At 35.7% G+C, this 24,289-nt stretch overlaps 4 protein-coding genes across 10 annotated transcripts; 2 read left to right on the plus strand and 2 right to left on the minus strand.

Annotated features, from left to right (window-relative positions):
• Positions 1-522: 522 nt before the first annotated feature.
• Positions 523-3,434, plus strand: LOC123272154 (bcl-2-related ovarian killer protein homolog B-like). 4 transcript variants are annotated; one of them, XM_044738843.1, is made up of 4 exons: positions 529-848; positions 994-1,253; positions 1,315-1,773; positions 3,179-3,434. In XM_044738843.1, exons 2-4 carry the CDS (start codon positions 1,011-1,013, stop codon positions 3,311-3,313), a joined length of 837 nt encoding a protein of 278 aa, XP_044594778.1. In that variant the 5' UTR covers positions 529-848; positions 994-1,010; the 3' UTR covers positions 3,314-3,434. The 4 variants fall into 4 exon arrangements, with proteins under 4 accessions (XP_044594779.1, XP_044594778.1, XP_044594777.1 ...); XM_044738842.1 differs by having other exon boundaries at positions 530-934; positions 980-1,253; XM_044738841.1 differs by having other exon boundaries at positions 530-926; positions 967-1,253.
• On the minus strand, positions 3,305-8,424 carry LOC123272141 (intraflagellar transport protein 80 homolog). Its single transcript, XM_044738812.1, has 9 exons — positions 7,969-8,424; positions 5,913-6,319; positions 5,732-5,856; positions 5,415-5,669; positions 5,182-5,348; positions 4,910-5,107; positions 4,084-4,234; positions 3,449-4,025; positions 3,305-3,381 (listed from the first exon to the last, which is right to left on the minus strand). Exons 1-9 carry the CDS (start codon positions 8,354-8,356, stop codon positions 3,310-3,312), a joined length of 2,340 nt encoding a protein of 779 aa, XP_044594747.1. The 5' UTR covers positions 8,357-8,424; the 3' UTR covers positions 3,305-3,309.
• A 2,139-nt stretch (positions 8,425-10,563) lies between these two features.
• On the minus strand, positions 10,564-20,742 carry LOC123272137 (multiple epidermal growth factor-like domains protein 8). 3 transcript variants are annotated; one of them, XM_044738803.1, is made up of 6 exons: positions 20,198-20,742; positions 19,975-20,138; positions 19,628-19,905; positions 16,652-19,553; positions 12,916-16,603; positions 10,564-12,854 (listed from the first exon to the last, which is right to left on the minus strand). In XM_044738803.1, the coding sequence occupies exons 1-6, from the start codon at positions 20,448-20,450 to the stop codon at positions 10,687-10,689; spliced, it is 9,453 nt and encodes a 3,150-aa protein (XP_044594738.1). In that variant the 5' UTR covers positions 20,451-20,742; the 3' UTR covers positions 10,564-10,686. The 3 variants fall into 3 exon arrangements, with proteins under 3 accessions (XP_044594738.1, XP_044594737.1, XP_044594736.1); XM_044738802.1 differs by having other exon boundaries at positions 12,916-14,616; positions 14,647-19,553; XM_044738801.1 differs by having other exon boundaries at positions 12,916-19,553; positions 20,198-20,741.
• Positions 20,743-21,061: 319 nt separating this feature from the next.
• LOC123272155 (survival of motor neuron-related-splicing factor 30) lies at positions 21,062-24,011 on the plus strand. 2 transcript variants are annotated; one of them, XM_044738845.1, is made up of 6 exons: positions 21,062-21,219; positions 21,283-21,506; positions 21,564-21,713; positions 23,216-23,221; positions 23,330-23,480; positions 23,549-24,011. In XM_044738845.1, exons 1-6 carry the CDS (start codon positions 21,181-21,183, stop codon positions 23,690-23,692), a joined length of 714 nt encoding a protein of 237 aa, XP_044594780.1. In that variant the 5' UTR covers positions 21,062-21,180; the 3' UTR covers positions 23,693-24,011. The 2 variants fall into 2 exon arrangements, with proteins under 2 accessions (XP_044594780.1, XP_044594781.1); XM_044738846.1 differs by lacking the exon at positions 23,216-23,221.
• Positions 24,012-24,289: the final 278 nt, after the last annotated feature.

Raw genomic sequence — 24,289 nt, forward strand, 5'->3', positions numbered from 1 at the left:
ATTTTCTTATAAAAAAGATTATCAATTTGTAAATAATTGTTAAAATAATTTCACATATTTTAACGTTCTGATGAATTTTTTTATTATTTCTTTAAATTCCTTATTATTTGTTCCAATGACAGGATAGTTTATGACTTGTAAATAGTCTTTAAAACAAAAAAAATGATAATTTACCCCGTGGGGTTGCATATCAAAAAATTAAAAAAAAAAAATATATATATGAAACTAAACGGCTTACTATATGTCATTTAAAAGATAAATAATAAAAAAAACATATATTATAATCTTGTGTTTAATAAATATATATATATAAATATATATATATTCATTCGTTGACTATTTGTTACAAAAGAATGTGAGAAAAGAATAACAACGACTAAAAAAAAAAAAAGTAATGGCCAATTATATAAACAAAAATATAGTATTATTCATTTATACATAGTAATAATAATAATAATAATAATAAATATATATCTGGTCAGTAAAGTCATTTAAATAAAAAATTAAAAATGATTGTTAAATGGTATATATAATAGAATGATATTTTTAATTTATATAAATGTGTTGTGTGTATTGTAAGTAAGTGTGAATAATATTCGTGACATGAATAAGTGATATACAAAGTATGTATATATTATTATTATTATTATTATATATGTGTTGTTTGCCCTGTTACCAAATACATAATCGGTATTAGTAGACAGTATATTATATAGTAGAGTATATACTTGTCATTATTATTATACCTGGTGATGACTTTGATACGTGTCTCTTGTAACTTGTAATGTACACATTATTACAACACAACTGCACACTTACAACTAGTTACAGTTGGGATAATTCAGTAAGTAACTCGTAAGCCGACTTAGATTTTATTTTCGCAGTGTACGTCGAGGCAACTGCACGCATCTAATCTTTATTCTTGTTTTTTTTTTTTTTTTTTTTTTTTCTTCTTCTTTCTTTTACTTTTAATATTATATTTTAATTATCAAGTGTCACTATAATTACCGATGGTATCGCGTGTGGTTAATAAACTAGACGATAAATTATTATTATCAGTGCCGCCTGTCACTGTAAATGTTCGGAGAAGCAGCCTGTCACTTTTGAATTTGCCGGACGGTTTGGCATTTCAAGGTGTCGCGGGCTCTGCTCGAAGACGTTTGAGCAACGTCAGTGATGTCGTGTCCAAAAAAATATCTGATACAATTGGCTGGCGGTCTGTATCTACCAACGTCGAACTCACGGTTATGCAGGTACTTATTTAGATAAATATTAATACAGTAATAATAATTAATTATTTACTGACACAAACAGGGATCGGTGCTCTGTGGACAATACATAAAAAATCGATTGAAGCGTTCGGGAATTTTTCAAAAGAAACTCGGGCTCAAGAGAATGAGAAGCGGCGCGATGATGTCCTCTGAGGGACTTCTGGTGGTGTCTGAAGTAAGCCCGGTGTTGACGAGTCTCGGGGCCGAGCTCGAGAAAATTCATCAAAAATTGTACACAAATATCGCCCGACAAATCGGTGCTGGATCATTTTCAAATGAACAGACAGCCATGGAGGCTATTGCTGACGTGTCGAGGGAACTCTTAAGAGTAGGTGGTGAAATGACATGGGGAAAAATTATTTCCCTGTACTCGGTTGCTGGAGGAATTGCTGTCGATTGCGTTCGCCAGGGAAAACCAGAGTTTATTGGAGCTATTCAACGAGCCATGACTATTGTTCTTAAAGAGGATTTGGCTAGTTGGATCCAAGCCAATGGAGGATGGGTAATTATAAAATTTTTAACAGTAGAATCTCGATAAATTAAAATTCAAGTGTTTTTACTTATCGAGATTATTAAAGTAAAATTTTTAACTTAACGAGGTTTATCGAATAATACTAAAGTTAGCCGACATTTTCAATTTTTTAATTATTTTTTATTTATTAAATAAAAACTAAAAAATATTTTTAAAAAATTACACTTTTCCCTCGCGGTTTTGATAATGCCGTAAAAATACCGTAATTTTTCGGCATTTATGCTCATGCCGTATATTTACCGTTATAATTCGGTAATAATGCGGTTAAACTATAGTTGTTTTGGCCAGTTTTTATACTGTAGTTATCCAGTATATATACTGCACTTATGCTGTACAGTTACCAAAAATATACTATACAATTACCGCATTAATGCCCAAATTTTACCCAAAAAATTCCCAATAATTACCGTAATAATACAGTAATTTTGCCGAATATTTTCTGACATAATGGACAATTATTAAAGATTTAGTTTTATTTTTAGTTCACTTCTATGTTAGAAATGCATAAAATGAAAAATTTCAAATTTTGCTTTTTATTCTCCATCGCTACTTTGCAAAAACAAATACTGTTTTTGAATAAAAAATATGTACTTAGAATATTATTTTTTAATTAGGTATTTAGCGATAATTAATATAAAATAATACATATGTTAAGTAAATATATTCTAATTTTAATTTCAATTTTTAATTTCTCACTTAGAAAATTGCAAATTTTCTAAAATCGAAAAGTTATATTGTTTCACATATATAACTATATTATTTAATTTTAAATATGCTTATCGTAAGATGGACGGTGTGGCTTAATGTATATTGAATAAGCAAAAAAACACTATGGCATAGACCGGGTAGCTCAAATGGTAGAGTAGCCGACATGTCCTCAGGAGGTTCTGGGTTCGAATCCTAGTCCGAGCATTATTTAATTTGACACCATTTTTTAAATATGGTTTTAATACAGTCATTTTACCGCCTTATTACCGTAAATATGCCGCATTTTCAGCGTAAATGTATCGCATTTTTACGGTAAATGTTCCGTAATTTTTCGATAAAAAAACTGACCAAAACAACCGAAAAAATGCTGAAAAAATACCGCATTAATACTGTATAATTGCGACATTTTTTTGGCATTTACAAAACCGCTAGGGAATTTGTAATAATTTTTTAATAAAAAAATTTCTGAAAGTTTTTAGATGTCGGCTAACTTAATATTCATGTTTATCGATTGGAAATTTGAGTGTGAAAAAATATACATATAGTTCAATAGAAATGACATAAATTTTAATTTCTTTGAGTAATTTCTTCAATTCTTCAAGAAAAACTCAGTAATTTTCTTTTGTTAAAGAAATAGATTAAGAATAATTAATATTTATTATTGTAGATTGGATTGAGTAATAAATGCCGGACAAGTATTGACTCAGACACCTGGCAAGAACGTGACACCTTGATAGTACTTGTATCAACGACAATAATAATGGGACTAGCATTATTGATACGTATTTTTATATTTTCTTAATCCTCGTCATCGGATTTATTATTATTATTATCATCAGCTTCTACCTCCATTTCTGTGATTATATTCCTCTGTATTTTTAATAATAATAGTTATTAATATATAAATCGATAGTAATTTTTAATTAATATAACTTACCGATGATTTACGTCGAGTTGTTTTAATCAAAGAATTATAACTGGGATTAGTTTCTTTTTTGTCAAGCAACTTGAGATACATTTCTCGTGCTTCTAAAACCTGATCAACTTGTTTTTTGTGTCTGACCGCAAGTTCAAGTGCTCTGCTCCAATTGTACATTTGAATATTAATTCGAATAGCTTGATCGATAAATCCGTGTTGAAGTAAAATACCCTCAGCAGCGAGCAAGTCACCTGCGAGAAGAGACATCTCGGCGAGTTTTTCAGTTTTGTTGGAAATTTTATCTATATACTGAATGTAGTCGACTTTGTCGTATCGTTCAATAGCGGCATAGGCTTCCTCAGCGGCGCTCAGTTGCTTATTTTCAGTAGCCATTACCGCCATACACGTCCAAAGAATATCATTTTGGGTTATTCGGCAAAGTGATAACGCATCTTGCCATTTATTATTCATAACATGGTGATGAAGTGTCGTGAAGAATGTGTAAAATGATACTGCAATCAGTGCTCCGTCACCGCGTCTCACGGTCACTATTCCATTTTTAACATTTACGATACTCGGTTGTTTGCCAAATTCACTGAAATTTATCTAATTATTTTCAACAACAAAATTTTTAAAACAATATTTTAACTTACTTGTTTTCTTTGTCTATTCTTGTACGACGGATTATTTTTCTATCGCTGTAATGAACGCAGTTAGGACACAGCCAAATGGACAAAGTTGCGTCCAACATGGCTGCCAGTACATTTGCGTCTATTGCCCAACTTATACTTTGCGCCATTGCCGCTAGGGTTGAAATTTTTTAGGTTAAACTCAGACTTTGATTATGTGACGAAAAATTAAGATAAAATTAGTCTTGTACGATAATTTTCAATTTTTATTCTTATCTGTGAGGGTTAACTTTCATTTATTACCCGCTCGACCCCCCTGAATAAAAAAACCAATACTTTTTTTTTAATCAGGTCCCACGGGTGCCCTAATAGACGGCGGAGTTTATAAGAAGGTCCTTCTTTACAAGCATAGAATGTGTGTTTTCCATACATGCTTGTAAATTTACGATTCTAGTAAAAAATTTTCTGTTATTTATAATTATAATAAAAAAAAAAAAATTACTCAGATTAAAAATAATTTTCATAAAAAAATTTCTTAAACAAAATAAAATAAGATTATTGATACGCCCTTTTTACACCAGTCTTTTTTTGTTATACTTATGTTTAATAAATGAATTTTATTTGATTTTATTTCCTGAAGAAACATTTTTCAAGAGTGAATTTATGTCCGAATTTTAAATGAAAATATTTTGGGATAAAAATTTGAATTATGTTAATTTAGTTAAAAATTAAAAATTTTTTAGAACACCCGATAATTTTATGACATTGTGTTGATCAGACTAGCAAAAGTTTCTGGGAACAATGGGTTAAATAAAATTAATTAAAATTTAAAGAGAACAAAGAAGCTCACCTATCTTACAAATACGGCCAAACCCACTAGAACGTATTGTTATTAAAAATAAATCTCTTGTGACGTCAATAAAAGCGAGCTGTCGATCGTGAGCTCCTCCAATTCTGTTAATCGCAATCTCATTGATATTACAGGTATGTAGATGCGGGTGGGTTTCATTGACCGGTTTATTGCTCGACAATTCTAAAATATGCAGCACTGAAATTCCCAGTAAATTAATTATAATAAAGAAAAAGTAGACTAATAATAATAATAATAAAAAAGTAAATGACATTTTTCATTGGCTTGATCACGAAGAACGAGAGTATCCGAGCAAAGTGCTATGCAAGGAGGATAAAGTGGCTCATCTGGAGTCATTCCTTTCCACTTAGGGACACTCAGTAACCGTCCTTGGTAGCTGTACAGCGTCATTACATTCCATTCAATCAGCAAAAAATGCCTGTAATAAAATAAACCAACAATTACTATACATGTAATACAAAAATAAATAATTTTTATTATATACTTTTCAGCGAGAATAACTGCAGATATTGTTGAATTTTTCAGGTCGAATATCACTGGCGTGTTCCAGTTTGTCGAGGAGTAAATGTGACACTGATTTTTCGTGACAACAACCAGATGATTAAAGGCTAATTCCATATGAACAACTCGGTCGGATATCTCGAGCATCTCAACAACTCCACTGTTGTTCCCTATTTCTCTCACCTGGATCGTCTTTCTTTTAATCAATGTCGCTTCATAGTTTTCCCATTCAAGCCGTCTGAAATTTTATTTTAATTATTTTTATTTAATATTAATTTAAATAGATAATAATAGAGTAACCTGTCAATAACGTGAGCCATTAAAACAGCTGCATTTCCACATCCCATGGCTACCTGAGTGCTGTCATTGGACCAACCGATGCTGTAGATACTTCCAGTGTTCACTTTTTCCAACGAATGTGACCACTACAAAAAACAATAAAGTTAATCAAATATTATAAAATAATAATGAAAATACTTACCCCAGTTTTATCGCAGAGTTTGATGGTGTTGTAGGAACCAACAGAAAAATAATTCCCATTGGGAGACCATTCAACGCAAGTTATTGGATACTCTGCTGCAGCGCTGGTGAATAACAAATTCCCATTCCCGTCCCAAACTTTATATCGACAATCCTCACCTCCAGAGATTATGAAATTATTGTTGCGGTTCCAAGAGACTGTGAGAATTAATCCTTCATGGGCGTACCACTTTTTGGATTTAGAGCTAAAATTCAACGGCTGTAGCGCTAATTGCGAGCCTTGAGAGTAGAGAATGTTTGAAGAGTCTGGGCTCCAGACGGCGGACAAAATCGCATGGGTGCCACGAACCACTGTAGAGCGCAGCATTCCGCTTCTGGACCACACTTTGATAACTCCATCTTCTCCGGCTGTGTTTTTTATTTATTTATTTACCAAAATTTTAGACCCTGAAGCCTTAGCTCTCTAAGGGCCTTACATAGGAATGAATATACATAGTAATAATAAAAGTAGTTAAACAGTAAAATGGATATGATAATCAATAAGAAAAGTAACACGTTGTCTCGAAGAAAAGTCTATCCAAATTACTATCTAATGACTTTAGTTCATAAAACCAAAGATGAAAGAAAATAATATAAATTTAAATATTTTAGTAATTACAGTTAGCAGTGTCACTGAACCTTTTTTTAATTTTTTTAACAAAATAAATTTTTTCCAAAAAATTGTTTTTAAATAATTGCATTTTTTATTTTTCAAAATTTCTACATGTCAATTATTTTTTCTTTTTTTTTTCTGCCATAATTTATTTGTTAAAAAAATTCTGAAAATTGTCAAAAATCTGCTAAATTAATTTTCATTTATTTATCTAGCCGTGTATGATGTGTAGCACTAAATAGAACAATGTATCCCTCGCGGTTTTTAAAATACCGTAAATTTTCGGTATTAATGCGTTTACCATAAATTTACCGTTATAATTCTGATATAATACGGTATTTCTGTGGTTGTTTTGGCCAGTTTTTTTACTACTAGAATTTGAATTTGCGCGCGCAAGCGCGCGCCTGACTGTAGCATTTGTATATATTTTCATGCTTATGATATATTCGACCAATCACGTTACGAATAGTTTGATGCCACATACATTTCATCTCAATTTTATATTAGGATAGTTATACAGCATTTTTACCGTACTTTTGCTGAAAAGTTCAGAAATAATACGATAAAATTACCGTAAAACTCTAGAACTTTTACCGTAAAAAATCTATGTATTAACTATAATTTTACAATAATAAAATCGTGTTTCTACGGTAAAAATACCAAAGATATACTGCAATTTTGCCTTGTTTATACTGATATAATTAAAGATATAACGCTTTCTACCGTAAGATCGACGGTTGTGTTTATTACTCGGTGAATGTTATTAGGTGACTGAGTAAATAGTTGCGGATAGTGTCTCTGATAGCTCAACTGGTAGAGCCTTTGGCGCGTAACTAAATGATCCGGGTTCGAATCCCGGTCTGGACTAAAAAAAATGATAATAATAATAATAATATTAATAGAGAAATTAATTTATCAACCTCTTAAAAATTATTCGTGATAATTTATAATATTATAAAAAAAAATTTTAAGCTATTAAAAAATAGTAGTAAAGCAGCATATTTTTGGTATTTTGCCGGTAATAGAAAGTAGGGATCTTCTTTTCCGGTTTTTTACTGCAATAGTGCCGCAGATATACAGTAAATATGTGGTACATTTACGGTTTAAATGCTGTTAATATACCGTAATTTTTCTATTGTTTTGCCGTAAATATTCTGAATTTATTTCGTAATAATTCGACAAAAAAACTGGCTAAAATAATTGAAGTATTACGATAAAAATACAGCATTCATATCGAATCTTTACGGCATTTTCAAAACCGCGAGGGATAAATTATATAAATTACAAAAGTCATTTAAATGCGTAGACAAATTAGTATTAGTTAACATACTATATGCTGTAAATAATTAAAATAAAATAAAAACTTTTGATCTTCCAAAAGAAGAAAACAAAAGTAAAGTTATACCAGTGAGAAGCGCAGAACCATCGTAGCTCCATCTACATCTCAAAATGGCGCCCTTGTGGCCGTCAACAGTTTTTTCAATCCTTCCACTCTTGTTGACCAAGTAAAACTTGCCGTCTGCAGTGGTTATCAGAACAACGTCGTGTGACTGCTTTTTTATGCTTGTTCCAGTGTTTTGTATCGCTCGAGGATGCCATTGCATGTCAGTCGGATAAAAATCCTCCGGAAACTCGGCGATTTTTGTCGTTTGAGCTGAACTACCGTCCAAATGCCAACAGAGTAAAACATGATCTTCACCAATAGAATATATTTCTTCAGCGGAATTCCACGCGACGCATGTTACTATTTTTGTGTGACCATTTTTTTCCCACAACGACACTTTGAACTTCATCGTTTGAAAAGCTTTATATTTAATACTGTTGTATGTAAACAGAAAAATAGGAATGACACCTGCCGGTTGTCATGACAACAGAGTCAAAACATTCTCCCCACCAATATTATTATTATTATTATTTATTTAATTGGCCATGAAGTCGAAACTCGTTGCGGCCATCCAAAATTGATACAAAAAATCTTAATATAATATATAAGGTAGTGTGTTAAACACTCACTCAATCATCACTAAATTCTAATACAATGAATACATATTAAGATCTATCAGATTGTAAAAAATATTCATAACAAGCAGTTCGAAACTCCATAAACGTTGGTAACGTCGTACAATCAGCTGGTAATTTATTTATTTTTATTTATTTATTTATTTTCTAGCATACAGGTCTATAGAGATGCATAGGCATCTGTACATAGAGCTAGACATTAGATAAATTATCCTAATTTTACAAAATATTTAAAAAATATATATAATAATTCAAAGTACATAAATTTTTTTTTGATTCAAGATTTTAACCGCAGATATCAAGAATGATTTTTCATACTTCGCTGAATATGATAAACCGGTAACTCAAGATAGTCTTGACGAATATCTCCTCGGCGTAGGCGAGGCTCAAGAATTTCTAAGTCTCGCCTAATTAGAGGCTTTTGATTGAGATACATTGCTTTATAAATAAGACACGATAAGAAAAATTTACGCCTAGAACTAAGTGTCAGCCAACGAAGCTCAGTATAATATTGAGTAACATGTTCATATTTTGATATTTTAAAAATGTATCGTACACAAGCATTTAATTTTCTCTGAAGTCTAGTCTGCGTTGTTGATCTGTAATATCAGTATAAATAGCCGCGCAATAATCAAAAATAGGATAACCAATCTTTTCCTAACAGGCAATGAAAAAACATCTCCATTCATCTTTAACTGTGCAAGTACTCTCATGCTACTTTTGCAAACCTCAGTAATTTGTAAGGACCAAGTTAGAGTGTCTTGAAGTATGACTCCTAGATATACTTTACTGATTTACAATAGTCAACTATAGTATCATTTACAACTATTTATTTGGAATCACTTCACATTGAACATCAGCCGCAATTTTTGTGCTGATCCAAAAATCACTGCCTTTGTTTTGTTAGGATTTAGTTTAAGTCCGTTTATAATACACCACTTCAGAATTATAGCAATTTCCTCATTTAGAATTCTTACAGAGCTTTCTATATCACAAGTTTACATGTTAAATAGACAACTAAATCATCAGCATAAAACAAGGGCTTACAGCGCTTAAGTAATACACCCAAACCTGTAACATAAATGGAATAAAGTAGTGGTCCAAGGACACTGCCCTGCGGAACACCACTCGAAATTTCTTTCCAGTCTGATATACCAGAATTATCAATTCTAATTGCTTGCAGCCTATCTTTTAAGTATGACTAGAATTTGAATTTGCGCGCGCAAAGCTGCGCGCCTGACTATAGCATTTGCATATATTTTCATGCTTATGATATATTCGACCAATCACGTTACGAATAGTTTGATGCCACATACATTTCATCTCAATTTTATTGTGAAGATACAATCCAATCAATAGCAAGATCTCCAAAACCTATAGCATTTAATTTAAATATTAAAATCTTATGCACAACAGAGTCAAACGCTTTGATGAAGTCGAAAAATACAGCAATAGTAATGATTGTGTTATCAATGCCTAATCTAATATCATCACATAATCTCAAAACAGCATCCTGTGTATTCAGACCTTCTCCAAAGCCAGTTTGGTAATCATCAATAATTCCATTGACAGTTAAATAATTAATAATTTGATCATGGACACATCTTTCTAGCGCTTTTGACAATGTACAAGTTATTAATAATAATACACTAGGTTTGTTTTAATATTTTATTATTATAAATGCATAAATTAATTATATACAATATATATGAGGCAATTGTTAAAATTTTCTTGCAAAAACATTACATGAATTATATTTAATATCAATACTTGTTATCATCTTAATCTTAATTAATTATAATTAATTAATGGAAGATTCATTTATTTTTTTTTCTTTTTTTTTTTTTATAATCATAAAATAGTACGTGGACAAATCTGTACAGATAATTAAATTATACAGACATAATTTATTACAACATCTTTTTACAATAACAATAATAAAAATTAATTAATATACAAAAAGAGACAAATATATATATATATCTTTAATAATATTTACATAGAAAAAATTTATACCGGTATTCATTATTATTATAATACATAATTAATCACTGGTGTAAAATCGGTCATGGTATCAAAGTTTACCTTTCATAATTATAATTTATTAACTTACAGCGTGACTGTTGCGACGGCGTAAAAAGACGCGACTGTTTACTGGATAGACGCGCGTCAGTAGAATCAAGGAGCTTCCAAGGGCTAATTTGACGGGAGCATGGGGACCACCGGGAAGTCTGATAAAAACAGTCGCTACAGCAGCGACACCATCATCTGTTGGTTCGACGGCCACGGGCCTTACGTCACTGTGGAAATTAACTATTTTGTTCCTCGCCAACCTGGCGGGTTTCCGTTGTTGAGGTGAAGTTGGACTTTCTCCTAGATTACCATCCCGGTCATAAAGAATAATCGCTGAAGCAAATGGTCGTTTGGCCATGTGAAGCATTTCAACAACATGCCGTCTTCTTGCTCGTCTGACATCGGCAGCTTGCTTTGTCTTCCAGGCGACTACACACGCTGCTAAAAACAAGAAGAAACAAGAAAAAAATACTGAGAAAAATACAAAGAGATCAATGTGCAGTTGATCTTGACGGAAAAATATCATTCCATATGCAGCGCGTCCTCCTGTTAAATCAACAACATACGGTGGGTCTATCGCTCTCAGAGCAATATGGAACTTTGTTAGACCAAGTTCGTGTTTATCTTCCGGTAGTGTCAGTACCAGTCGATTAGTAAGATTCCGAATTACCAGAAAGGTATTTCGTTGTTCAATAGTAACAAAGGTAGCGAGATTGTCTGAAGCGTAGCGTTCCATTACTAGAAATTGCGGTCCGTTGTTCCAGTTGGTCTGTTCTACTTGTCCAGACGAGTTGATCATCGACGAGTAAGGGGAGTAAGGCGAGTAAGGCGAATGGGGATGAAATTCAACGATACGAATTCGATCCAGCATAGAGTGATCATCTTCAAACCAATTGTCGTAGTGATCTTTGCGCCACTTGAACCTACCGTCTAATTCAACATCTTGATAACCTGTTGTCGAGTTTATTGTCACTACAAAGGAGTCATCACGAGGACTGAGGAATAAATCTAGCGCTCCTTGGGTGACATCCACCATTATTCGTATATCAACATTCATAAACCTGGGCTGAACCATATAAAAGACAGTTTGACCTGGATTTAGTGGTTTTGGTTTGAGCTTGCACTCGTCAATTAACTTTGAATCGAAACACATTTTATTGTCAACAGTAACGGTTTTGTAGCATTGATGGCCCATAGTTGGATTTCCAGCATAATTTTCTCGACACTTGCTGCACTGTACCATCCAGCAAGGTTTTCCACCTCCTGGATTACCAGATTTAGATGGTCCGCTGGTACACAGTGGTTCGCTCTCTGTGTTATTACCACAATTACATTTTTCACCCGTAACTGGATCGCATGTATTACCGTGACCGTGACACTCACACGGTCGACAAACATCACGCAAATCTTCAGTACCACGGAAATAACCAGACACACACTCACCGCATTTATCACCGCGAGTATTGTTCCCGCAATTAACACACTTTGCTTTGGCAACTGGCCCTTCTATCAATTGTTTCTGAAGCAATTCAATGGACATGCGATCCACTGAATTTGGATCAGAGACTGTCATGCTTTCGTTGATGCAAATCCGAGTATGACCATTGCAGTATTCCAAACACGGAACGCACTGTCCGTTGTCTGCAGGGTTGCCAACATAGAGTGGCTCGCATTTGTCACACTGATCACCCATAGTGTTGTTGTGACACTTTGGACACACATCAAGTTTGTCTGGACCAGCACAGTTGCTGTGTCCGTTGCATTGACACTGAATAGAACAGTTGGCACCGACGTATCCAAAATCACAGCGACATACATTTGGCTCTATACAGGTTCCGCGAACGCAACCTTGAGTACACATTGGCACACACATTTTTCGTCCATATTCATTCATTGACGGTGATGTTAACATCGACGATGATGATGAAAATGACAGAGCCGTTGACCAGGTTGTTTCATTCTTGTAACCGTCTCCACACATGCACTCAAAACCTTCATCCAGGTCAAAACATTTTTCGCTCTTCGCTGAGCAAGTATGATGACCATTGATGCATTCATTTTCCGGAGGACAGCGTACATAGTGCCAGGAAAATGACATTTTAGTGTCAACTATTGAAAATGTTTCATTTGTCAGATTGAAATCCTGGTCAATGACGATCGCATCTGTGAAATCATGAGGCATCACCGTCGTTGTAATAGCTAAAAAATAAAAATCATTAAGTTAAATTTAAATATAAAAAATTATCAATAAAATACTTACATTCAGTAGGTGGATTAAGTTGGTTGAATAGCATCTCACAGGTACCACCAGCTGGATGATCTGTGGGTGCTTCAAGAGATCCCTCGGTGCAAATTCCCTGTCCAGTAATATTAGCAGAGTCGAGAGAACACCATCCGCAGTGAGAGTGTTTCAAGCATGTGCTACATTGCTTAAACACCGAGCAAGGTTCTGGACACTGTAGAATGTCTGAACTACGCAACACCAGACCACAAACTCCTCCAGCGCAGTATAAAGGCTGATACGATGGAGAAATACATTCGTTCAACTGAGTAGACCAGCGACACTCGTGCCAGCCACCTTCAGCTCCAGTTCCTCGTAAACAACTCGAGCAATCTTTGTGATCGCTACATCTCGCTTCACACGTAGTACTGCTGCTCGCCATTTTTATACTCGACCGCTCAAATATGTCTTTAGAGACACAATTCCAGTCGTAAATTGGCTCGCTGGTCATCTTTACGCCAAACTCGGAAGTTTTTAGTACCTGACGCGTCCAAACGCAGTCTTCATCCAATTTGCTGCACTTTTCACAATCACTAGCAGGACACTGTCTCTCACCGCACTGATTAACGTCCATTATTGAAATTTGCCGTGAATTGCATTTATTTTGCTCATCGCAGTCTTTTTCCGCGGGTATGCACTTTCCATGAGGAGTCGGACAATTGGTACACCATTTACAAATAGGTGTGACGTCCTCGTCATCGTCATCCTCATTGTCGCGATAATAAGGCCACTGTGCCAAGCATTCTGTGCAGCTTTTCAAGTTTTGACACTTTCGACTGGCCATCCACTCGTAATTGCAGTAAACACCGTTCGACCGCTGCGACATGGTAACGTTGGTGTTACACTTATCAACACGGTGAGTCGCTGAGCTCTGCTGGTTTGAAAAACAATACGACTCGTTGTTACCTGCAATGGTGATCACTGAGCAAAATGAGCACCCAAAATACTTTCTACAGACAGTTTTTTCTGTCCATAAATTGCAAAGATCATCTGGAATGTTTATCTGAGTGACATGGCTGTTTATTCCACCGTCAAATCCACCTACGACATAAATTGCGTTAACTTCTGGATCAGCGTGAGTCATCGCGTGAGCATACGCCGGTGGAGGAGGAGTTCCGATTATTTCAGTGTCCTTGGTAATCAGCCGAATCCATAAATTACAGGCATACTCGTAGGCAATTAACGAATCGTTGGTGTTGTACGGATTCTGGCGACCACCAAAAATCACCATATACTCATCAGTAGTTACAGCAGAGTGAAGAAATCTTGCTTGAGGCAAGCTACCAACTTCAGTGTTGTCATTGTTGTCATCAAAAGGCGGAAGGACAGACCACGTGTATGTTTTATAATTTAGAGCGTACAATTTATTTGATATAAAAGTTCGATTGACAGCGTAAGTATACCCACCAAATACATACAAACTGTCGGATTTGGTGTGATAAACTGTCGAGTGTCCATAGACACCCAGAGGACCGTTTCCTCGTGTTGTCATCACCGACCACAACTCTGTTTCTAAATTAAATTCCCAGACACTGTTTAGATATCCATACTTGGGACTGAAACCACCGATTAAAATTAAACTCTCCGACTCGGCGTTGCGACGTAGGGTCAAAGTGTGTCCTGCTAATGGTGGTGGGACTGCTTTAGCCTCAGAATTTACAGTTGTTGTAGTAGTAGTAGTTGTAGTAGTAGTATTATTATTATTATTATTAGTAGTAGTAGTAGTAGTAGTAGTAGTAGTCGTCGTTGCTGTGGTAGATGCCGCTGGTGGAGAAGAAATGTGTTTAGTAACAAGACTCCATCGTTGATTTTGTAAGCTAAACTTCCAGAAATCACTCAGTGTATTGTTGGACAATCCACTGACACCTTCCTCTTTGCGTGACAATCCTCCGTAGACGTAAATCTGTTGACGACTGTGAACTATTTCAGCAGCGTGAAAGTACCGGCCTTGAGGCATAGAAGCTTCGGAAGTAGATTCAACGGTCACCGGCATCCAAGTGTTGTTTCTAGTGTCAAAAAGACGAATGTCATTCAACGGACCGTGGCTCAGTGAGTACCCGCCAAACATCCAGAGACTTCCTCGTCGATCTGCAACGAGACTGTGTCCAAATCTTGGCAGTGTCTTCCGTAAATGATCCAAATTATCAGCAAGATACTCGGAATTGAACAGTTCCGTGAATACCAATTGATGAGACTTTAATTTAATTGAGCAATCACGACCACCAAACCCAACCGCACAGACACAGTGGCCGTAACTTTTATCACAGACACCCTGTTTTTTCGCAGACGTGCAATTGTTTGGACACAATTCAACATCACAATCAATACCAACAAAACCAACTTTGCAAAGACACTGCCCGTTCCTACACTCTCTATTTACCGGACAGTTTATCCCACAAGTCATAACGATGTAACTCGCGTTAAACCCTTCAACTTCATCCAGCTGTTTGTAATGAACAGTAAGAGTCCCCGACTTGGCTTCAACAGTCACCGGATAGTTAGTACTTTCAGTGCAATAAACACCCAACAATTGGCTCTGATGGCTGCTGGTCGATGAAACAAAATCAGGCAGACCATCATAGACATAGACACTGTTTTCCTGACAGCTTACATTTATATCTTCATTAATTGTAAACTGGATGATACTCTGGGGGGCGATATCATCATCATCATCATCATCATCATCATCATTGTTATTATCACTGGAATTGGTCATTAACTGACCGTTGGATGGACGGACAATCCAGAGACACTCACGGGTAGGACTACCAGCAAGATGACTTTCCCACAGTGATAGCTGGGAGTATCTACTGCCTAGACCTTGTTTGCCAGTCATTCCACCTTGGGGCCCAGTGAGCATTCCACGAGACATACACCCGTAGTAGCACATTCCGCCATTTCTTGGATCTCCGTAGTAACCTTTCTTGCATTTTTCACACATTTCGCCTTCAGTGTTGTCTTTACAGAAGCACTTGCCAGTCTGTCGATCACAGTAATCAATATCGCGGTCTCCATGCTCGTTACAATTACATTTCCTGCATCCCAAAGACGTAGTGGCATTACCGTAGCTTCCAGCTTTGCATTCCTCACAGTATTTACCTGTAGTCCAATCTTGGCATTCATCACACACTCCTACAGCACTAACACAAGTCGAATGATTGTAACACCCACAATTGGTTCTACAATCAGGCCCAGTCCATCCAAGATTACACTCGCATTTGTAATCTGGCGCTTCACTGCAATAACCATTAACACACTTTTCGTAGCAAGTTTTGGTACAATTTTCCCGACCATCACCGTTGAACCCTCGCTTACATTGACAGCTGTAGCTTCCGTGAGTGTTGGTACAAATAGCATTGGGATGACAGTCGTGTAGTCCAAGATCACACTCATCAACATCCGGGCACTGGGCATACGCCCATCCAGATTCCCGATTTATCAACGTTGTTTCGTTTATCGCGTAGTAGTCATTGATGGCAAGACTGCAATTGACATGGGGCCGATTAAAATCACCCTGGACGCAAACTCCAGTGATGGGATTGTCAAGACTGTAGCACCAGCCACAACTCAAAGAGTGCAAACAATTTGTACAGTTGGTATGACGGCTACAACTTTTACACTGATAGTTTCCCGAAGAGAATCCTTGATCCGATGATGATGATGAGGAGGAGAAGGAGGAGGAGGAGGAGGAGGAGGCCGAGGAGGACAACGAGGACCTAGAAGTGACACCCATCAGTCCAGCTTGATCCATCCACTCGCGACACAACCCAAACTGGTACTCTGAAGTATAAACAGAGAAGGAAAAGCACTCGTGTGTTGCTTCGCACCAAACACAGCGGCCTTTTTCGTCCAAACACTGAGTACAGTTGGTTCTTTGTCGACACGGAATGGGACACTGATCAACACTGAGAACACTGTTGGGTAGTCGACCAATTCGAGCACATCTGGCTTCTTCGGTCCACCATTCGCACAAACTGGTTGTCACACAAGACTCACAGGTTATGTAGTTTGAGCAATTTGCACATGTAGATGGCGTTATGGTTAGATAACGCCACTCGGTAATATTTTTGTGGTTATACTCGACAGTCGTTACACAGCTTTCAGTTTCATTGAGAGCGCGAGACAAGCACTTGTTGTTCAACTCACACCATCCGCAAGACGAGTCGGTCAAACAGTGAAGACAATTGCTGTACTGGCTACAAGTTCCATTCTGATACGGTTCAAGATACTCGAAAGTAAAGACCTTGGGGTTCTCTGATTTTCTACTGTGAGTTATTTCCATTTTACTCGGATAGGCGTAATTTACAGTGACCATCCGTTTAGATTCAAAGTCCAACAAATACCGGCCATTTGGCTGTAGCGACATTTTTGTTCCATCAGGCCATTTTGTTGGAATACACTGGGATGTTTCAGCAGTTAAATTAGCCACAAATTCCAATTTTTCATCACTACTATTACGATCACTATCATCAAGATTGTGAGTGACTCTTAGGGTGGCGCTGTTGTAGCTGACACAAATCTTCAAGTTTTCAGCGCTGTCATCCCAAAAATACTGTGGAAGTCTGAGGAACCCGGTGAGCCGGGCAATCATCTCTCCACCGAGGCCAGACTCTGTTTTAGCGCCTTGCATAGATGGAACGTTGAAGTCAATAGTCGTAGCGTTGACAATGGTAACTGAATCCGGTTGGGTGAAGTTTACAGGAGGTTTGTATTTGAGAAACGTCAATCCAGGCCGACGATCCAGCTCACGACACTCATCTACTCTGACTATTTCAGTGCCCTTTGGTCCCCACCAGCCTGGAATCTGGGACAAAGTGTCATCACGCAGACCACAGACGCCATAATTATCGTCTTTGTGATGACAACGGGCATTTTGAACACACCAAGTACACGTTCCGAGGTTTAACTTGTTAGAAATAGAAATTTTTCCCCGAGAATTGGTTCCCCAGTTGCCGGTTCCGCTGCTGGGCTGTCCGTGAATTAAACAAGAGTGACAATCACCCAAAGCAGGACACACACCAGGACAACGGGAAGTTTGCAAGTTGGTTGTACAATTACTTCCAATTGTTCTTCCATAGCAGATCTCGTCAGCAGAACACCATCCACACTCTGGATTGGCAGAGCACTCTGTAAAGGTCTTGTGCTTGAAACAAAGCTGCTCTGGTTCAGCTCCAGTGTAATCACCGTCACCGGGTGCCAGCATCGGCGGCAAAGTGTACGCCAAAAGATCAGCATTGACGTTCCCGTGATACCCACCAACCAGTAACAAAGTATTGCCATTCCTTACATCAGCTGCATGGGCAAAAACTCCCTGTTGTTTGGGATATCCAGCACCGTCTTTGTGATCGGTGACTCCAAAGACCTCGTGACTAACCCAGACATGACAGCCCAAGTGATACAAGTACATCTGATTGTCATAGCAGATTTCTTCCTTGTTGTGTCGATGGGAGTACCCACCAAATACCACCAAGTAATTACCGACAATATTGCAAGTGTGAAAAGCGCGCTCTCGCGGAACATAGGTGTCTCGGAGGTGCGCACGCGGGTAATGAATCTCTGACCAGACTTTGCGGTTCAGCTGAAAGACAAACATCCTGTCTGAGAGTTTGCTGAACCGCGCAACGCTTGCTACTACACCACCATACACCAGCAGTGAATTTGTCGCTTTGTGATAGACAGTCGAGTGCGCGACAACTCTTACGTCCAATTCTTTTCCACCGCGAACAACCACCTGGCGCCACTGTTCTTCTTCCGGGTGGGTAAAATTCAACTTTATACTGTACAAACTTGAGGAGAATTCTCCGTCAACTGTGCTTCCTCCAAACAGATATATAAAACCATTTTCTTGATCATTATCATCAGCCGCAAGGGTTAAAGTATGTCGAGTAAGCGGTGGAGGAATCAACGCAGACTCTCTTGCTCTCAGAGTCCAAACTCTCGCTTCGACATTGTAGTGCCAGAGGTGATTAGACAGTGACCCGTTTGCCAATTTTCCTCCATAAATAACAAATCCATTATTGTACTTACAAGCCGCGTGACCGTACCTTGGACTAGGATGAGTTTCCAGGACTTGTTTTTCCTGGTTTTCATTATCATTGACTTTTATAACAACAATATCATCATCATCATCATCATCCGGCAGAGGTATAGTAGTCTCTACTGGAACCTGTCGTTTCTTTCTAGCAGGAGGTCTGGTAAAACGGTAATCACGCCCGCCGATGAATTCTCGCCTATTATTATCACCGCTGTCAGCAGCGCTGATACTGTCCCGAAAATTGAAACTGCTTGAACTGTTTTTTATATTGGAGAGGACTTTCCAGACTAACGAACTCGAGGATATTCCGTATTTTTCTTCAGCACCGTTCAGTCCAATGCGTTCCAATTCACCAGCAATTAGCATGGGATCCAAATATTCAGCAGCAGAAGCACCTTCTAGGACTTGCCCAAACTCGTTTTCCCACTGACTGGTGTTGAACCGATAGACCTGGAGGTCACTGAGGACGTAGTTTAGATTGTAACCACCAAATACGTAGAGAGAATCTGTTTTACTGTGATAGATGGCTGTGTGAGCAGCTCGAGGTGTCATTCCACCCTCTGAATGGGATAACCAATGCCATCTAATAATAAATTATTATCATCATCATCATCAATGTGTTAATAATATGGATAAAAAAAAAAAATGGATACATACTTGTTACCATCAGGATGAGTAGCATGCAAGGAACAAGATTGTCCAGAAAAACCTTTCCGACATTGGCACCGTTTGACTCCACAAGTTCCAGCCTCGCTGCAATTGTTTGGACATAATTCCCTTGAGCAATCCTTTCCTCCCCAATCATTTTCACAGACACAGGTGTTGTTGATGCACTTGCCGTGCCTGGTGCAGTTATTTGGACAATCAGTGACTGAAAACTCGGCATGAAACCCGTCTAAAACGTAGTTAGTGTCGCTGTACAGCAAAATTAACATCTAAAAGACAACCAATTGTTATTATGATAAATTCATTGTAATTATAATTGAGGAAAAAATAAAACTCACATAACCGGATGATGATGTCACTTGCTGAGGCTCAGTTTTGCCACTAAAACTCCCTAGAAGAGGCGAACGAAATGAATCTCCGTCGTATACAAACACATAATCATAACTGCACTCTGTTCCCATTGTCCTGAAGCTCAAGGTTATAAATTGTCTGCTGTTGTTTGCTGAAAGATTTAAAAGTAATTATAATAATTGATATAATGTTAATAAATTGTTTTGTTACCTTTAATAAGCCACTCGCAGTGAGAATCCTGGGTGTAATTAGAACCCATTGGCCCGTCGCTGATTACTCCCCATGAGTTTGTAAATATCTTACGAGTTTTGTCGCAGGGAACTTGCTTGACATTCTGCTGAGACATTGACGGCGAGGAGCCCGAGGACAGAGGCAGCGAGGAAGGATTAACCAGCCCGCGGACTATCAAGCAAAAGGCCCAAGTGACTGCCCATATTGACATTACTTTGGTCCACCCCATCATCAGACCACATCAGAACACTTTTGTTACACACTTAATGTTTTTTCAATAACCATTATTATTATTATTATTGTTTTGTTAATAATTCCTGTCTGTTGACAATTATTTTTCATACATTATGTTGGAAAACTTTTTTATTGTAGTTAACAATCTTCAAGTACTGATCAAAATTCGGATAACTTTATAGTTGTTTTGTTTTGTTGTAATTTCGATAACAATTATAATAATGTCGAAAAAATTGACAGGTTATTACAGCTATAATCATCATCAGGTGACTGCAGGAGATTATAAAAAAACTAACACCAACAACAATATTTATATAATAATAAAATTAGTTAAATCACTGTCTTGTTGAATGTTGGTAAGAAATGTAAGAAAATTTTTACGCACGCGCACTATTACTTTTATAAAACAAAAATCTATTTTTGAAATATTATTAATAATTATAAAATAAAAATATTAATTGATTAATTAAATTTATTTGATTATTTTTAAATAAAATTAATTTTCCAGTTTAAGAATTAAAAATATTTTAATACAGAACTTTGTGAACTGCGCATGCGCACTTTCTATCCCCTGTGATGATTATTATTGAGAATAAACTAGTTTCTTGTTTTTTTTCTTGAAAGCAATAATAACATCGTGATAACAAATATTAATTTCAATTAATATTTTATATAAATTTTTGAGTATTTTTAAATAATTTAACATTTGTTTGAGTTTTTAAGTTAAAATGGACGATCTGCAGAACTATAAATTGCAATTGCAGCAGGTAAATATTTTTTATATTTACTAAACATAACCTATAATAATAATAATTAATAATGTTTTCCAGGTTGAAGCTGCGTTGACGACCGACCCCACAAATGAAGAGTTGATGAAACTTAAAATAGACCTTGAGGAAGTTATCGAGCTCACCCGGGACCTGATAAAGTCGCAGCAGCAGGAAAAAAAACAGTCCAATGGCATGGACCCGAAGGACCCGATTTTGCTGGCTGTTTTGGCGAACAAATGGAAACCTGGTGACGAGTGTATGGCTCCCTGGAGCGAGGACGGAAAGTAAGTTTTATTTTTATATTTTTATTTTTTCAGTAATTAATTTTTTTTTTCTTACAGATACTATGAAGCGACAATCGACGCAATTAATGATGACGGACTGGTAAATATAACATTTAAGGAATATAAAAACACAGATGTTACCATGTTGAATCAATTAAAGTCAGTTGCTAAAAGACCAGCATCTGACTGGGCTGACCAGAAATCCAAGTAAGTTTTTTTTTTTTTTTTAATTTTATTCAAATTTTTTAGAGTTGTAAGGTAAAGGGCCCAGTTTCTGACACTCTAATAGTAACGGCAGAGATTATAACACTATATTACAATATTTAATTGGAGTAAATAATTTTTGCATGATAAAAAAATTTAGAATTTCTTTAAAAGATTATCAACGCGAAAGAATGATATGCGACCATTTTATAATTTAAATTAATGTTTTAAACAGTAACGTTGTAGGACCTAGTTTCTGACACTATAAATTTCTTGTGTTGTAGTTTCTGACACTGACGTTGGCTTAGATTCTGACACTCATTATTTATAAAAATTATTCATTATTGCTTAGGTTTACATTATTTAATTAAAATAAAATAAAATCATTCAATAAAAGATAAATTAAACTTGTATTATAATTAAAACACTTTTTTTATGTTAATTTAACTCTACGATTATAAATAAAAGCATATTATTATAATATATTAAGTATAATAAATATAAATATTTAAATATATTTCATTGAAACGTCAACAACGAAATAATCTCGATAATAAGTTAAAATTCGGGTGTCAATAACTGCGGCGATCTTAAAAAAATCGACCTAGTTATTGACACCCACATTTTAATACATAAATGTCATTTAAAGTGATATATTATAATTAAAAACTAAATAATGTATAATAATTAACTATTATTATTATTATTATGCTTTACTTTTACACCTCTCGGTTTTTACAAGGCTGATTCCTCTTTTTCTCCTAGCTCTATGCTTTTTTTATTTCTCATATTGGACCTCAGCAAGTCCCACCTGACACTTCATTTCTACTTTTAATTTTTGCGGCTGTGGACCGACTTGTGCTTTCTGTACCGTATTCACCCTGAACCTCACCTCTCAGGCTGTTGGAACAGAACCATGGGGAAACCACAAATAAAACCCATGATAGTACAGTGGGAGCTGGGCTAAGTCTACAGTGGTTGATAAGAAACTCTTCTTTATCGACCACTGGAGCATTAGGTCCCTCTCCTAGTGTGCGCAGATATCCCCCGCGCTAACCAACGCCGACTAGAGTGGTGGTCACCCATTCAAGTTGTTGCGTAAATGGGTGATCACCCAAGTCAGACGTGTGCCGCCCGGCTATCTCTGCCACTTTCAGAGGTTGGGGCAACGTAACGTAACGCACATATTTTTATTTATAATCACTGAAAAATTTATAAAACTATTTAATGAAATGTTTTTTTTTTTTTTATTTAAAATAACGTTAGAAGTGTCAGTAACTGGGTCAGTGTCAATAACTGGGCCTTTTACTTACTTTTTTTTTTTAACTATTTTTTAAAAAATAATTTAACAAACATTAATTAAAGTTTTTTTTTGATCCCTTAATCTATGAATGCGAATCCTGTTTGCGCTTATTCACCATCGTATGAAATTCCCAATGATTATTTATTTACTTAAAAATTAAACATGTACATATCAAATATATACGTCTGATTTATTTCATTAGAAAAAGGTAACAATTATTAAACAGTACACACAATTACAACTTTTAATTACAAGCACAATTAATCTACTATTATTTTTATTACTGACATTAATAGTAATTATATTTTCAAAATAGAAAAATACAAGCAGCAGCGGCAGCTGGAGCGGATCCGAACAAACAACGGGAATATTTAAAAAAGAGAAAGCAAAGAAAATTGCAGCGTTTCAAGGAATTAGAAGAGGAACGGGAACAGGAAAAAAATAAATGGCTGGCATTTACAACTAAAGTAAGTTTTTTTTTCAGTATTTTATTTTTAAATCTTTAATATTAAAATTATTTTAACGAATTTTTCAGTCGGCCAAAAAGGGAGTTGTTAAAAAAAGTATATTTGCAACGCCAGAAAATGTTAACGGGCGAGTGGGAATCGGAACTTGCGGAGTCAGCGGTAAAGAAATGACTAAATTTAGTAATGGTGAAAAATGGAGGCGTGGAGCTTAATGGTAAAAATCAAATATATATATATATATATATAATAAACTTTGTATAATTTATATGATTTATCATATGCACTATCAATAGCAATGGCAATTGTATATACGGTATAACAATGATATATCTATACTGAAAATTTGTTATTACTGTTGTTATTGTTGTTGCTGCTGTCAACAGTAAATTAATCCATCATTTTATGTCGTATCGACAATACAAATCAATTCATATTACAATAGAGGTTTGAATGAAATTGGTGGGATTGTGTGAAATTTTTTGTCTGAATGGTCAATATTAATGTAATTGTGAATAAATTAAAAAAAAATTACATTTTTGTATTTATTAATCCTTAAAAATAAAAACACTAAATGACATTAAAGTTAGCCGTCACTAGACAATTTTTTAATTGTATTTAACAAAAAAATTTGTTCCAAAAAATTGCATTGTTAATTTTTTTAAATATTTACATGTCAATTTTCTTAATAATTCTTTTTTTGTTAATAAAAATTAAGTTAGCCGACATTTAAAAATTTTTTTTTATTTTTAAAAAAATTTAATTTATAAAAAACTTCAAAAATTGTAAGTGCAATTTTTAAAAAATATTTT

The sequence above is a fragment of the Cotesia glomerata genome, linkage group LG9 (genome assembly GCF_020080835.1).
Source record: "Cotesia glomerata isolate CgM1 linkage group LG9, MPM_Cglom_v2.3, whole genome shotgun sequence".
Taxonomy (NCBI): domain Eukaryota; kingdom Metazoa; phylum Arthropoda; class Insecta; order Hymenoptera; family Braconidae; genus Cotesia; species Cotesia glomerata.